This window comes from Embiotoca jacksoni, unplaced genomic scaffold (assembly GCF_022577435.1).
Source record: "Embiotoca jacksoni isolate LCO1_2020_lvr unplaced genomic scaffold, fEmbJac1.0.p SCAF_4, whole genome shotgun sequence".
In the NCBI taxonomy this organism is placed as follows: domain Eukaryota; kingdom Metazoa; phylum Chordata; class Actinopteri; family Embiotocidae; genus Embiotoca; species Embiotoca jacksoni.
Window position 1 is genome coordinate 6,491,723 of NW_027185392.1, and position 16,078 is coordinate 6,507,800.

Sequence of the window (16,078 nt, forward strand, 5' to 3'; positions counted from 1 at the left end):
GGAAGGCAAAGAGGGAGGGACAGAGGAGAGGAGGAGAGGAGAGCGAACGATGAACAGAGTCGGAGACAGAAGGAGAGAGAGGGAGAGAGTACAGAGGGATATATTGACTCAAAGCTGGTCTGCATGCTCCACAGTGTGTGAGAGACAGAAGACGTGAAAACAGGCAAGATGGAGTGCCGGCACAGATGAAGACTGTCCCTGGGTACGTTTTTTCTTTTTTTTTTGTGGGTGGCTATATTTGTGCATGAATGTCCGTAAGTGTGTGTGCACATGTGGTCTATTGTGCGCTGTCTCAGTATGTAAAAGGGCTGGAGCGGATGAGTTTGTAAGCAACATGCTGCAAGTGATCATTTGTATGAGGGCACCCAGGCAGTGAATATTTGGGTGTTGTTACATAAGAGCGGTGCGAGTGTATGAATGAGTGTAGGTATTGATGATGCGAGCAGGCAGTTTTGGGCTGAGGGTCTTAAAACACATGTGTGTGTGAGAGAGAGAGAGGGAGTGTTACTGTACTGTAACTTATATAGTATGGTAAAGAAGATGGCATGTGTTCTTGGAAATGCAAGTTTATAACTGAGTTAAGTCTCGTTCCGTGTTGATATGAATGTATATCAAAAAAATTGACATGGTACATCTGTATATTCACATGTATGTGAACATGACCGAAAGAGTCAACATGTTTTATTATGCACTAGAGATGATTTTACAGCAATACTGATGAACACAATGTAAAACAACAAGTATTTTTTTTATACCTGTTTTGTTCTATTGATGATTTTTGTGTGGCTTCTACATACAACTAAAACATTTTCAATTTAAAGGCTAAATCTACTGGCAGTGTGCAAACTCTCCACGCCAACATACAGACAGATCATTTCAACACATCATAGAAAAAGGACACAACTTATCCAATATGATATTTTTGTAAAGATAAATTATACAGCCTGAACACTGTCAACTGTAAAAGAGACTTGAAGTTACCAATGACTGAAACAACAAATCAATTAATCCTTGTAGTGCCAGTAAATAGAAAAATAATCAAAATTTTCATCATGGATTTACAGTATCGCAGATTTGAAGTAATTTTTAATCAAAATACCAATCATTTCTCCATTTCCAAACTTTTTATTCATCTAAATAAAATATCTTTAGGTTAGACAAAACAGCCAAATTGAAGATGTCAGTTTGAGCTATGTGAGCTTCATTGTTTTTTTTGTTTTTTTATTATTATTAATTAATTTATCAATATGAAAATGTGTTCAAAAGTAGAGTTAACACTTTGATATGTGAATTTGCACTGAAATAACAGAGGACCAAAGAGTGTCAAGATTTGTATCCACAGAAGACGCATCAGTCATGAAACGGAGAGGAAACTATTTCATTCGAGAAAGAGTGCCGTCTTGAACTCCCCCGCAACAGGAGAAACACAAACTGCATTTAGACATTAAAGAACAGAGGTCATCGGTTGCCACTAACCAGTAGTGACATGAAGGAGACATGTAACATATGGGAGGATGACAAGTGACATGCATCCTCAAATGACCTGCAGTTGTAGAAATGTTTAGCCGTGGTGCTTTTGTTGTCATTATGTGAAGCTGCTTGTTTATAAAGTGGATCTGGTATTTTTCTTACTGTCTGTATATTTTGTGAAGTGAAGACCAAATCTGTTTTTTATGATCTAGTTATTTTTATCTTTAACAGTTTGATCTGGGACAGCACCAGTAAACAAAGGGAACATTGCCACATTTATGTTTGAAGTTTGTGTCTGTGACCAATCAAATCAAACTAGGTCTTGAAATATTAAAGACACAGAAGCGCTGTGGGAGTACATGAGAGAACATATCTTCAGTCTTTCTCAATCATTATGAAGGAAATAGGAAATGATAGCATTTGGCTTAACGAGGATGGATTTTGGTAACAATTATTATGCTTCATTTAGTGACAAATATGCTAAGGAATGAGAAAGACTTCAAATGGTATTATGTAAATGTTGCTCAGGGGACTTGCAGATGAGAGAGAGAGGAGTGAAAGAGAGAGATAAGGGAAGGATTAGAGTGAAGTGCAGATACACAAGTGACATCACTTGTTCATACTTTGCAGCACTACATTTGAATATTCATTCTGAGCACAGACTTGGTGCGCTGACACAATGTGTGAGTCACACTTGAAGTGTCAAAGGTTTGGCTATTTTGGCTTTTGAGAAGTCGGGATTGCATCAGTGGACGGAAAGAGAACAATTTTTTCAGTTTTATCCAGGTTGTTTTCAGATGTGTCGTGAATTCCAGCCTTGAAAAGAGTTGACCCCTGCTGCTGTGTGAACTCACAGAAAGTAGAAAGTTGCAAACTCACAGGAGGCTGAGGATATGACTCTTACTCTCTTTATCTTTCTCACCTCGTTCATTTCTTTCTCCCTCCGGCTCACCCCTTCATTTTCATCCCACAGTCCTGTTTGACAGTCCACATGAGTGTCTCCAAACCCCCACCCCCGCCCTCCACCTCCCACCTGGCCATCCCCCCTTCCTCCAATTCCACCCCTTCCCCATCCGCCTCCTCCCCCTCGGCGACGCCCCACTCCACTGCTCCGCCCCCGCCCTCGCCGGTCAAGATCTCTATGCAGGAGCACTTTGCCATTAACGTGTGCCCGGGGCCCATCCTCCCCATCCCACAGATATCAGACTTCTTCCCACGTTTCCACGACTACCCCTGCACGCCACCGCCTCCCAGGGAGAAGAAGATCCTGAAAGAAGAGACTTTCAATGGGGAGACGGGTGTAGGATTCAAGGATGGGGAGAGAAGAGTGGACAATGACGGAGACAGAGAGGAGGTGGTCGACTCGGACGATGAAGACAGTGAGTTCTGAGGAGGGTGAACAAAGTTTAGGGATCAATGTTTACAGTCCTATACGCTCATTCATGTGGAAATTACTAAACAATACAGCATAAAAACAACTTTGGAGTGAAGCGTCAGCTTGTTTTGCTCAATTTGAGTTTCTGCCTGTTTCCTTAGAAGCCCAACATATGCCTGCAGAGTAATTGTCGAGTCAAGCATTTTCCCCAAAAGTGTTTGTCACTCCCACTTTGTGTGACACAGTGCCTCTCATGATTTATTACACAATGTTGCAATTGGGGGAGTTTCTGCTCATTCCCAAAGAGTAATAAAACAAGACAGATCAATTCATATTAGGCAGCTTCATGTTTTTAAGAGGCCATCTGCTACAAATATGACTCAGAGCTTTTGACTGTGTGTCTGTATCTGGGCCTCTTACTGACAATAATTGCCGTTTTTTTTTTTTTTTTTTTTTTTTTTTTTTTTTTAGCCTACCTGGGAACATTGGACTTCACCCTGCTCTTTGATCAAGAGAACAACTGTCTTCATTGTACTATTAACAAGGCAAAGGTACACACAATTTTAATACTTTCTTCATATAAACAGACTGTTTGCTTGTGTGCGGTTGCATAATGCTCCTTGAAGGCCCAATGAAAACAATTCTCCTGTAATGCTTTTGCGTTTTTTAGAGAAACACGTTCGCCGTACACCCTTCGCTGCTTGTCAGTTCAAGACAAAATCATCTCACGGCACTACGAAACGCTGGATAATGTTGCTAGGTTGCTTTTGCAGAAACATCTTGGAATGGCCACCGTACAAGGACACAAGCCTTGCATTGCGGACTGTCACATGACGTTAATTATGTAAATCTCGCTGAACAGTTCCCTTGAGGACAACACAAAGGAGTCGAGGAGGGTAGAAAATACTGGCATAGAAAGAAACACCCAGAAGCGCTATTGAGATGTAACTACAGTAGAAGAGGTCTGTCATATTCGCTGTCTTTTTCTGACCCTGTCAGTGGTGTGAAGTGTTTGAGGGCATGATGACGTCACCTTTGACACTACAGTATGTGTGTGTGTTTGCACATGTGTGTATCTGCTTGTGTCCCACAGGGACTGAAAGCCATGGACTCTAACGGGCTGGCTGATCCATACGTCAAGCTTCATCTTCTCCCCGGGGCTAGCAAGGTCAGTGCTCCAACCTTACCTCGATGGCAATTAATGTAACATGCTACCACTCTGGGCTTTCCCAGATGCTGATACTCTGTCATTAAACTCACACCGTAACCGTAACTAAAAAAAAAAAAAAAAGATGATTTATTCACAAAACAACAACAACAACAACAATCATCATTTACTTTCTGTAGATACAAATCTTTGTTGATTCTTGTTCATCAGACACCATGAAAAGATCAAAACAGTCTTGCAAGAAATGTTGCATGACACTAATTTAGTGTGTTGTTTCAAGCAGTTGAGCAGAAAGCATTTCAGTCGGTTGCTGTTTAATGTGGCTTGTCCACTGCTGTACTTTATCGAGCACAAACACGTTCTGGTCTGCTGCACCGCTCTTGTCTTGTTTTCAGCTCAAGCAGCACGATAATGCTCGCCACAACGCTAACCCCAGAATGCAACCTGTTGTCGGCCATTTTGGCTCAAGGTTGACACGAAATGAGGTTATGATAAGTGCAGGGGAGGACACAGAGGCAAGACAGGTTGAGCAAGGCAAACGTCTGAGGTCTAAGGTGCTAACAATAACAACGTCTGAGGGATTTTTGTCCTCCAGCCTTCCTCTGTCCGTCTTCCTTTCCCATTGTTATCACTCCTTTTCTCACTTCCCAGCCCTATCTCTGTCTCTATCTCACTATCTGCATGTGACCCTCTTTGACCTTGAAATACCAACAGTGTGTGGAGCGAGAGGGGAGACAACTGAGAGGGAGGAAGAGGGGGGAGTGAGGGGGGGCAGTGGAGACCGGGAGGGAGGGAGGGAGGGAGGGAGGGAGGGAAGGAGAGACAGATGAGGGGAGGACAGCAGCAGGTGGTTGTCATGGAAACAGGGAGGATTGTTACACGGCTCACGTCAACAGGCAAGTGTTGATGGGGGAGAGGGACGGTAGCGGTGGTGGTGGTGGGGCGCAGAGAAAGCGTCAATGAGTAAGTAAGTAGCCATGTAACACTGTTTGTTAAACCCACCAGACGGGGGCCACGTCACTTGAAAAGTGAGAGCGTGCACGTGTAGAAGTGAGGATGATAGACGAGCGCTCACACATCTTCTCTTGTCCACATTCAGACTCAGTATGTGAGCTTTGCGATGACTAATCCAAACGCAAAAAGGTTTAGAGTATATTTAAAATATGGAGAACAGAGACACATGCCCCCCCTCCCCCCTCCGACCCCCGCCCCCGTCTCACATCCGCCAACACGCTCTTTAGCCAGGATACAGTCAAGCATGCCGTCTTGTGACACACACTGTAACACGCGGTGCATGACCTTGTGAGTATGCAGACACATGCTAAGGATTTAGTCACACAGAGAAGCTCCTGCCATCCCTCCCTCCCTCCCTCCCGTCCGATCTCTGCCTTCTCTCTGCTTTCTCTCTGTCTCATGCACAAACATGCACAGACACAGTATCTCTTGGTGCCTCTGTGATGGTCTTTCGTATTTTCATCTGCCCAAGCCTAACGGAGATGCTTGGAGAATTCACAGCTCCGGGAAGTCGGGCTGGAGTGAGAGGGAGTGTGAAATAAATAAAAAGATCCATGCAGACAGATGGAGAGAAGGAGGAAGAGAGTGATGGCCAGATGGAGGGCTGAGATAAAACATTTAGAAACAGATGCAAAACCACCAGTATAAAGGGAACATGGAGGCAGGGAGTGACAGAGGGAAGGGAGAGGGAGCTGGTGTTTTAAATGTTTGTATATGGAGCATGTGCTAAGATGATGTGCTCAGAAAACCAACCCAATTCAGTCAAAAATGGCTCATAGTGATTTGAGAGATGTAGCTGCTCTGTTCAGTTGTGCTGGCACGTATACAGCTGTGCAACACCGCTGCAAGTCCACATGTACACGTCTCCTACTGCACATCCATGAATCAAACAAAAAACATGAATCGAAAACACTTGTTCCCTCGATGGACCGAGGTCTGGTGGGCTGGCTGTTGTCGATAAGCCACAAGTTTCCTGCAGAAAAATGAAAGTACAAAAGGGGACAGCAATGAGAGGACAGGGAAGGAGAGGGAAGGCGGCACAGGCAGAACAATAGGGTGTGGGAACAAAAACAGACCGAGAGAAAAGAAGATGGCAGGGATGGTTCAGGATCTGGCCCCGAGGCAAGAGGCTGACAGTGGCAGAAAGAAAAAGAATGAGAGCTGAGGTGTTTGACGCTGAAGCTTCAGACATGAGCAGCAGTAGAGAGGAGTGTACACTTTCTCTTCCGGCTGAACATGCAGAGTGTACACACAGCACAATTTTGCATAGCCAGCAGATCCTTTCAAATAAATACATTTAGCAACAACACAATGTTAAAATGCTCCATGAGAGATATATCTATTCAAAATTTGTGTTAATAGCAGTAAATATCAAAAATACAATTACAAACACTTGTCTTTTAGATATACAATGCCTTGGATGTTTCACCCTTTTGTTGCTTTTATACATGAAATCATTCTGAATATAATTTGGCTTTTTTGCCAAGAATTTGCAAAAAAAAAAGCTTCTTTCATGTCAAAGTGAAAACAGATTTTTACAAACTAATGTCAATTAATTAAAAATGTATAGTGTAAAATAAGTGTTTGCATAAATATTCACCCCCTTTAAAGTGACTGACCTAATTCAATGGAGGTGCAGCTAGTTGATGCCAGCAGTGTCACAATTAGTTAAATTGGAGATCACCTGAGTGCAGTTGATGTGTGTCAAGTGATTGTAGTATAAAAACACCTGTCTGGGAGGTCCAGTCTCTGGTTCATCAGTATTCCTGCTACAATTGCAACATGAAGACTAAAGAACACTCCAAGCAACTCAGAGAAAAGATCATTGAAAAGTATAAGTCAGGAGATGGCTACAAAAAGGTTTCCAACTCCCTGGAAATCCCACAGAGTTCAGTTAAATCCATCATTGTGAAATGGAAGGAGTATGGCACTTGTGTAAATCTGCCTAGAGCTGGCCGCCCTCACAAACTGAGTGACCGGGCAAGAAGGAGACTGGTGAGGGAGGCCATCAAGACACCCACGACCACTCTGACGGAGTTAAAAGCTTCAGTGGCGCAGATGGGAGAGACTGTACATACAACAACTGTTGCCTGGGTTCTTCACCAGTCGAAGCTGTATGGGAGATGACAAAGGGAAAGCCACTGTTGAAAAGAGCTCATATGAAATCTCGCCTGGAATTCGCCCAAAGGCATGTGGGAGACTCCAAGGTCAATTGGAAGTAGGTTCTTTGGTCTGATAAGACAAAAATTGAGCTTTTTGGCCATCGGACTCGACGCTATGTTTGGCGAACACCAAACAATGGACATCACCACAAACACACCATCTCCACCGTGAAGCATGGTGGTGGCAGCATCATGCTCTGGGGATGCTTCTTAACAGCAGGCCCTGGAAGGCTTGTAAAGGTAGAGGGGAACATGAATGCAGAAAAATATAGCCAAACCCTGGAGGATAATCTGACTCAGTCTGCAAGAGAACTACAACTTGGGAGAAGATTTATTTTCTAGCAAGACAACGGCCCCAAGCATACAAACCTACACAGAAATGGTTCAAAGACAACAAGGTGAATGTTCTGGAGTGGCCAAGTCAAAGCCCAGATCTCAATCCAATTGAGAATTTGTGGCTGGACTTGAAAAGAGCTGTTCACGCCCGATCCCCGAGCAACCTGACGGAGCTTGAGCTGTTTTGCAAGGAAGAATGGAGAACAATTGCAGTGTCCAGATGTGCTAGCCTGATTAAGACATATCCACACAGACTCAGTGCTGTGATTGCAGCCAAAGGTGCATCTACTAAATACTAACTTGAAGGGGGTGAGTATTTATGCAATCATTTACTTTACCTTATATATTTTTAATGAATTGACATTATTTTGTAAAAATCTGTTTTCACTTTGATATTAAAGAGTTTTCTTTTTGCAAATTCTTGTCAAAAAAGCCAAATTATATTGACCATGATTTCAAGTATAAAAGCAACAAAAGGGTGAAACATCCAAGGCGGGTGAATACTTTTTATAGGCATTGTAACATAACTGGATGCCAAATACTCATGCAGTAACATGTATGCATTAGTTGTAACAAATGGTCTAAATATTTGTGTCCACATTGTCTGCTTTTGGAGAGATTAAAAGATAAGGCTGCCAAAATTCCATGTTTTATCAACAAATCCCACGAGAACACCGAAACAAATCCTGTGTTAATCCTTCTCTCAATATGTTCAGTCATCTTTGCGCTCTAGCAAAAATGCATTGTTAACATTTGTGCTCATTTTTTAAGGGCTAAGTACTTTCCTAAAACAGCTGGCAGTTTTTTAGCAAACGTTCGTAAACAGGAGTACAACCTCGTTTCCAGAAAAGTTAGGACGCTGTCTAAAATGTAAATAAAAACATGCTGCCATGATTTGCAAATGATGTAAACCCATATTTGATTGAAAGTACACCAAAGAAAACATATCTTTTCATGGTATTTTTTGAGAAGAAGAAAACAACAAAGTGCCATTACTCACCCTTTTATGTACTTTATTTCTTATACTATTTAGAGACTTCAAATCAAAAATCTGCAAAGTAATTGGCAAGTATTAGAGTAAAATAAGGACACCTTCAAAATTGTACTTAGAGTCCTTCATTAAACACTTCCTATTATTGAAATCCAGTTAGTTCTGCCTTTGGCTCTACAAGGGCTCACTAACTCACAGTTGTGAGTGCAGAAACTCTATCTCTGGAGTCAGTACAAATTGCCTTTTGTTGGCATCCAATCCCACTTTCTAAAAGAGTTTATAAACATTTAAATGAAAAAAAAAAAAAATGAAACAAGATGAACATATCTTGAAGACAAATGTAGGAATGGTGAAGCTATTAGGGGCTTGTGGGCATTCCCTCTCCTGAAAAGCTTTCATTTTTCATGTTGATTGTGTTGTGCAGTTTAATTGGCTGCTGTGTTGTGTTGCGTTCTAGACATAGTGCTTGCTTTGGAGGTCTGACTGTCTTATTATGTACGGGAGGAGACAGATTGAACAGGTGAGGCGAGGGAAACCTTGCCTCCTCTCCCTCTTCTACAAAGTAGCCAGCAGATGTCTGCGATTTCCCGAGGGACAGACATAAATGATACTTCCCTTCTTTTTTTCTTGATCTTTTGTCTCTCCTTTTTGCTACATTTTCATGATCTTATATTCTCTTTCTCTGATTCTGATCTAACGTCTTGCTCCATCGCCCTTTGAACATTCCTCACTCGTCTTTTATTCTTTAGATCTTTCACTTTCCAGGACTTCCTTTACATAATTCTTTTAATTTTCCCTTGCAGGCAAACAAGCTACGCACAAAAACCCTGAAGAATACGCTGAATCCAGTTTGGAATGAAACACTGGTGTATCATGGCATCACAGCAGCCGACATGACCACCAAAACTCTCAGGTAGGTATTCAGCTCTGAAGTTTACAATGGCCAGCCATTAGCTTTTCTCCCCAGACAGCCAACCAGTAACCAGTTTATTATGTGGAGGATGAAGATCTATTCTTCCAACCCTCTAGTGAGCTGCCAGCCCATGCTTCCCAGTGGGCTTTTCCAGGTACTATAATTCATTACTGCAGCCAGGCGTCACCAGCCAACTGTTCCACTTGCTGTTGCTGCAGTAACTGCTCAGGTGTTGGCTGTGCCCTGAGTCTCCGCCCCCCCCCTCCTTCTCGCAGTGTTCTCCAAGTGGAGTGATTGAGGTCAAACGTAGCCATCTTGGCCCAAAAACTGACGCACTCGTGTCATCCTGCATGTGCAAGGTGATTCAGAGACGGAGTTCTGCGTGTGTTTTGTTTGTGAACGTGTGCGCTGCGTGCAATCAATGTCAGTTTACTCAGTGCAATCGTAATAGGGTTGGATGGCATTGTTTATCCTGAGGAAATGCGACACAGACATATGCACGGACTCGGAAGCTCATACCCGCACGCACGCACGCACACACACACACACACACACACACACACACACACACAGCTCTCATCTGCACTACACACACAAATGCAGGCCGTCAGGTGTGTACTTATCCTCTTGTGTGTATGTCAAGGGCAATCACTGGCAGGAAAGAACATGCATGGCCCCTCCTCTGTATTTTGACAAAATACACACACACATAAATAACACACGTCCTTGAGCTTTTGTAGGCACTTTATCTCCCGCTCCCCAAACACACGCGCATGACACACAACCATCAGCTTGAGGAGAGACCCCTCAAACAAGAGGAAACCCACCTGACCTCTGTTCAAGGACACAGCCAACAGTCACAAACCAGCATGGAGGCTCTGGGCAGCCAAAATGAGGAAGAGGAGGAGGAGCTGGAGTGTGACCAGTGCTGAACACGAGATGAAGAGAGAGAGAGGAGGCTGCCAAGATCAACAAAGAGAGCAGGAGGAAAAGCGTGAATGATGTCAAGTGACAGATAAAGGGGTGTGGAAGTGGAAAGTAGGGAGGCCAAGACTGAGGAAGATGACTGAGTAGAGGGATGGAGAGAAACCAAGGGTCAGTTGAAAGAGAGACAGAAAGTTTGGCTAGGAAAAGGAAGCTCTTAGGATGGGAAAGTGATAAATGAGGAAATTCACTTAGCCGAGAGGGGAGAGTGATGGGGAGGAGTTTACTCAAAGGGATGCCAAAAAACGAAGGAATGAGGACAGTGAGAAATATGAGACAGCGAATGAGGCAGTGAATGAGACGCTCTCTGACAGCAAGGAGAATGGAAAAAGCAAGCGACAGACACAGAGAGAATCTGCTCAAACTCTCTCTGGATGTGTTCAGGCAATACCTCAGTCAATGAACACACTGTGTTCTCATTACTCCTCAGAAAGCAGTCAGAGAAGGGAGAAATGGAGAGGGACCCCCGGAGAGATGTTTACTCACCGGGTTGTGCCCTGCATCCTGCTCTGCTGCTCACAGCAGGGCGCAGAGGAGAGGATGCTGTACTCTTTGATCCCTGCACTCTGTTCACTGCTGAGAAGCAGGACTCTGCCCAGACTCAGCCTCTCTGTAGACCTGCCTGAAGGCCTGGACAGTGCAAAGTTTATTGTGAAATTGGGCCACGCTGCACTCGGACGGTATGTTCCAGTTTTAAAGAGTGGGTTTTCATGTGAGAGCGAGGATTGCATCGAAGCAGTGTTTATTTCAGGTCCAAGTTTTTGGGCGCTTGAAGCCAGAGGAAGCAAGCATCAAACACAACATTGGCAAATTGGGTTTTTAAGTTGAGGTTATGAAGTGACATTATTAATTAATTGGACTGCTATTAGTTGTCAATAGATGAGTGTCAGACCTGTTTTCATTTTTATTTTTTTTTACCTCTGTTTGTGCTCTCCACCAGCTTTAGTTTATACTCCTGATGGAGATGTTGTCTCACTGTTACACTGAATAAATACAGGCAGTGATGAAGTTGGCCATCATAACAGATTATTGTCACAGTTACATGAAGACTCATGTCAAGTGGCTTTAAGGGTTTAGTTAAGAGCAACATTTTCCGTAATATTTGAAGGATTTTCATGACAACTCTGCAAATGAAAATGCACCTCAGGTTACTAATGATGATGATTACATTTTCCTCTCGTTCATAAATCATAACATTAAACGGCAGAATCAGAGTATCAAAATGACAAAAGTCATTCAGAGCTCATAATGGTCGGTATTAGCGCTGAAAGGTGTGATGGTCAAAATACGTACAATTAGCACTCCCAAGAGAAGTTGGGACCGATAAAGGAATCCCTTATAGTTACCTAATCTACAATGACACTGCTCCAATGAGGCATAAGTAGTTTTCCAGGCCAAATTTCTAATTTGGTAAACCAGATGATTAGTCTGGTATTACCAGACCCAAATTCACTGTGAGAATTTACGGATTGGGCCACAATCCATATGGAATCATATTTAGTTGTTGCAAATGGCCGTAGGAACATTTTAAGAAGCCTCCAACCAACTGGCATTGAAAATCATATGTGCCGCAACTCCATTACCATTGTTATAGCTACATTAAAAAAAAATAAAAAAATAAAAAAAAGACTTAACTTTAATGTGACCACACCACTGACACTGGTCGCTGGTTAGTCCACCCTTCAGAGTGGCTGTGCAAACCTGGTATGCAAACAGGGTTTTCAGAATATAAACACTGAAGAAAACTGAAGCTGTGAGCAATAGTCTAGAAAAGTCAGGCCAGCAGAAGTTCCCAAAGCTGAAGAGAAGGAAAATTGAATAGTTCAGAGCGACTTTCGAATAATAGTTTTGCTTGAAATACGCATCCCTAGTCTACTGTGTCACCAGCAAGATAAGACAGTGTCAACATGAAATATTAATTAACTCTGACATCTACATATGATTATTAAAAATGTATGAATGCCAAAAATATATTTTTAGCATTTTTGTAATTGCTAATATTATCCTCTGAGATAGTTACAAGCATTATGATTTGAATATAGGATTTAATCGGCCTGTCATAAATGTCAGGTGAATTGAAGTCATGTATTTAAAGGTGAAAAATGATTTGCTGACAGGATAAATACCAGTGACAACCCCTGTGACAAATACATAATATTTCTAGTGACTGCTTCACAATAAAAGTCACCCCATGTTTTGTCAGTGGAATATTTTAAAATCTGAAGCAGTGGCAGAAGGAAATTGATTATGTAAATGCATAATTTAGTGTGAATTCCTCTTGCTGAGAAAGTCAGTCTGAATCCAGTGCAGCAATTACACTAAAAAGTACTACATAAAGAGGTAATTACTGGATATAATTGCATTTAATGACTGTTGCAGAAAAATACCGACCTTAATGGTACCAAATATGAAGTTTGATTGAATGAAGACTTTTAGAATTATGGCTTTAGGCAGTTTTCTGCTGTTTGGGATGTCAACCCTCATCAGAGACAGTGATAAAAAGCTGGAATGCAGCCAAATGCTTTAATGTCTTTGGTGTCAAGTCCATTCTGCTGCGCAGCTCTTTGTAGTAGAGGACAAATGCTAGAAAAAAAGAGTTCTGCAGTGTGCAAAGTGGAGGAAAATTTGTGCATTTATTTATTTATGTATTTCATTTGTCATTCACTGGTTTTCACTACAAATTAATATATATAGCCCTCATGCCGACACAAAATACAAAAAGGGACAACTCAGTACACAATTATGAAATGTCTCTGAGGAAAAAAACCCTCAAAGTTTTCTTTTTTTTTTATCTTCTGTATTCACTGACTCTATACCTCAGTGTGCAGACTTTATCTCTAAGGGCCACTGGAGGTCCATTCCGTTATTAAGAATGAACCAGCTGAGTAAACTAATAACTAATGTCCTCAATCCAGACTTCACGGTTGGCCTCATACCGGCTAATCCTTTAATTGGTGCAGCCAGGCTGCCGGAGGTGCTCTAGTCCTCAGTAAAAAGTCTAGCGAACTGGAATAAACTGCAAGAATCTCCATTTGGTCAAAATATTTATTCAGCCGCTGATCTTTAAATTCTAATTGTCTCAACGCATTTGCAAGAAATCTGAGATATATTTGATGTGCGGTAAAAATCTGACTGATTTTATGAGCTGTCCCACATCTTTAGAAAATACATTGAATGTGAGAAGCTGCACTGTAGATTTATCAGTCCCCTTTGAAGTCTGAATATGCGACAGACTGAGACTGTTTTCCTGCAGTGGGTCCCACATGATTGTGAGATTAGGTCCAAATTTCAGCTGCTGCAGTCGGACTCTCAAATGATTTTGAAAACAGTGACAGTGATAATTTAGTGATAATTTCCATCCCTCATTTTAATGACACCACTCTTTAATGTGCTTTTTAATGCTCAAAAAAGTAGAAGTGAGCCGCACGTTAATGCATGCCTTGGGGAGTAGCTCCTCTGTAAGAGTCCTCTGTGACTTTCATGACTAAAACAATTATCAGTCTTCCAAACGGCAGGGACATGTGGAGGCGTTGTGATGGAAGGCGGGTGTAAAGAGATCCGAGGTGGGTGTAAAGAGATCCTGTGTGTGTGTGTGTGTGTGTGTGTGTGTGTGTGTGTGTGTGTGTGTGTGTGTGTGTGTGTGTGTGTGTGTGTGTGTGTGTGTGTGTGTGTGTGTGTGTTAAAGGAGTACAAACATGATGTCAGTGCCAGGTGTACTCTATCTCCTCTCAATTTCTTCCCTCTATCTCCCCATGCCTCTGTCTGGCTTCATAATAGACTTGCACTGTCCTCGGCTGTGGGGAGATAGGAACAAATCTAGGACTTGATTTGATATTGGATGGAGGGCAAGGCTGAGACTGGCTACCGGATGCCTCAGGTGAGATATAGTCAGGTCACCGACATGTTCAGGAACGGGAAAAAAAACTAATCTTTGATTTTTGTGGGGTGATATTTGGTGATCGTTTTTGTTGGGATTGTTTCAGCCATGTGACGTGGCTCTGAGTCAGTTGGCAATGTCAGTCCACCTCTTTGTTCCAGACTGAATTATCATGGATTGTCATAGAATTTCTACAGACACTGCAGCACCCAGAGGACGAATTTTAATGAGTTTAGTGATCCTCTGATTTCCCCCCCGAGTGCCTCTAGCACTTCAGTTGACTGGATAAGTGAAAACTTGTCTCAAAATCAACTAGATGTATTGGCACAAACTTTTGGTGCAGACATTCACGGATCCCACACGAAGAACATCAACTGTTTGGAGGAGACTGCGTGAGTCATGCTTCCGTTGTGAAATTGCTGAAAAGAAATCACTACTGAGGGAGACCAATAAGAAGATGAACTACTTTGGCCAAGAAACCCGAGCAATGGACATTAGACCAGTGGAAATCAGGCCTTTGATGTGATTAGTTTAAAATTCTGATTTTAAGTTCCAACTGTCTTTGTGGGAAGCAGATAAAAGAGTGATGGTGTGTTAGTGATGCTGTTGCTGATTTATTCAGTATTCAAAGTAACAATAAACCAAGATGGCTACCACAACATCCTGCAGCAACATGCCATCCCACTTGGTTTGAGTTTAGTAGGACCTTAATTTGATTTTCAACAGGATGATGGCACAAAACGCAGACTTTAAAAGGGGTACACAGTGCAACACTGTTATCAAATCTTTTTTTTTTTTTTTTTTTTTTTTTTTAAATGTAATACATATTAACATTTGTGTTATTTTGTAGTTTTGATTAGGGATGTGCTGAGTCATCTGGTATTGGGGCTGATCAAGATATTTTTGATGTATCTCAGCAATGCTGAATTTCACCCTGATCTCAAACTGTCGCCAGCAGACACTTTTATAATGTAAGGTATGATAGTGCTTTTTCTGCTTATTAGATGTGACACCAACTCATTTAAATGACAGAACTTCTCTGTAAAAAGACAGGAAAAACTGAAAGAAAATGGGAAATCTCTTGTCTCAAGTTAATGACATAAATTTGCATAAGCCCGTTGGGTACTTAGCTGGAGTCCCTATGAGAGACTCCAAATTCTTGACTCTCACCATCACTATCCTCTTTCATGTTTTAAGACACTACAAATATTTTCCAGCTATGGAAAAGTCTGAAAAAACTGCATTTATAATGAAAAGAGTCATTACAGTCGTTGTTCAGAAGAAGTCTGATTTTGGTTGTTTTGTAATAACATGAAACTCAGATGCACTAAGTGGACTTGTCATAAAAATTATTTTTTGTTTGTTTATTTTGTTATTTCGTAAAAGAAAAAAGAACATTGATTAAAAAAAAACCTAAAAAAAAAAAACCCATTGAGGAACAGATTGGATGCTGGCAATTTTTACTTTTTGTATTCCAGATCTATTCAATTGTCAAGAATATACATTGAATTGATTTTAGTCATTTTAATGAACTTGAAATGTGCACTGCAGCTGTGTTAACTACCACAGCAAGGTCATCCTTGTTATCATTAAGGTAATTTTTGTTGGCGTTCTTGCTCTATGTTTTTCCATCAAAGAAAAACCCAGATGTCACACATAAGTGTTTTTTTTTTCAACGCATCCACAAGAAATTTGGCACCTCAGGTTGAGCAGATTCCATGAGCGTCTGTTTGGTTTTTATAGGACTTCTAAAATCGGAAAACTGTGGGAGAGTGTGCAGGGGAAACG

The 16,078-nt window shown here is 41.8% G+C and overlaps 1 protein-coding gene across 1 annotated transcript in view; it reads left to right on the forward strand.

The window, feature by feature from the left end:
* The first annotated feature begins 36 nt into the window (after window positions 1–36).
* doc2g (double C2-like domains, gamma) overlaps window positions 37–16,078 on the forward strand; it is a 37,108-nt gene continuing 21,066 nt past the window's right edge. Inside the window, exons 1-5 of the mRNA XM_069166783.1 lie at window positions 37–202; window positions 2,444–2,849; window positions 3,317–3,396; window positions 3,939–4,013; window positions 9,320–9,429. Coding sequence (XP_069022884.1) covers window positions 2,462–2,849; window positions 3,317–3,396; window positions 3,939–4,013; window positions 9,320–9,429 — 653 coding nt within the window. The 5' untranslated portion in view covers window positions 37–202; window positions 2,444–2,461. The remainder of the gene's footprint in view (window positions 203–2,443; window positions 2,850–3,316; window positions 3,397–3,938; window positions 4,014–9,319; window positions 9,430–16,078) is intronic.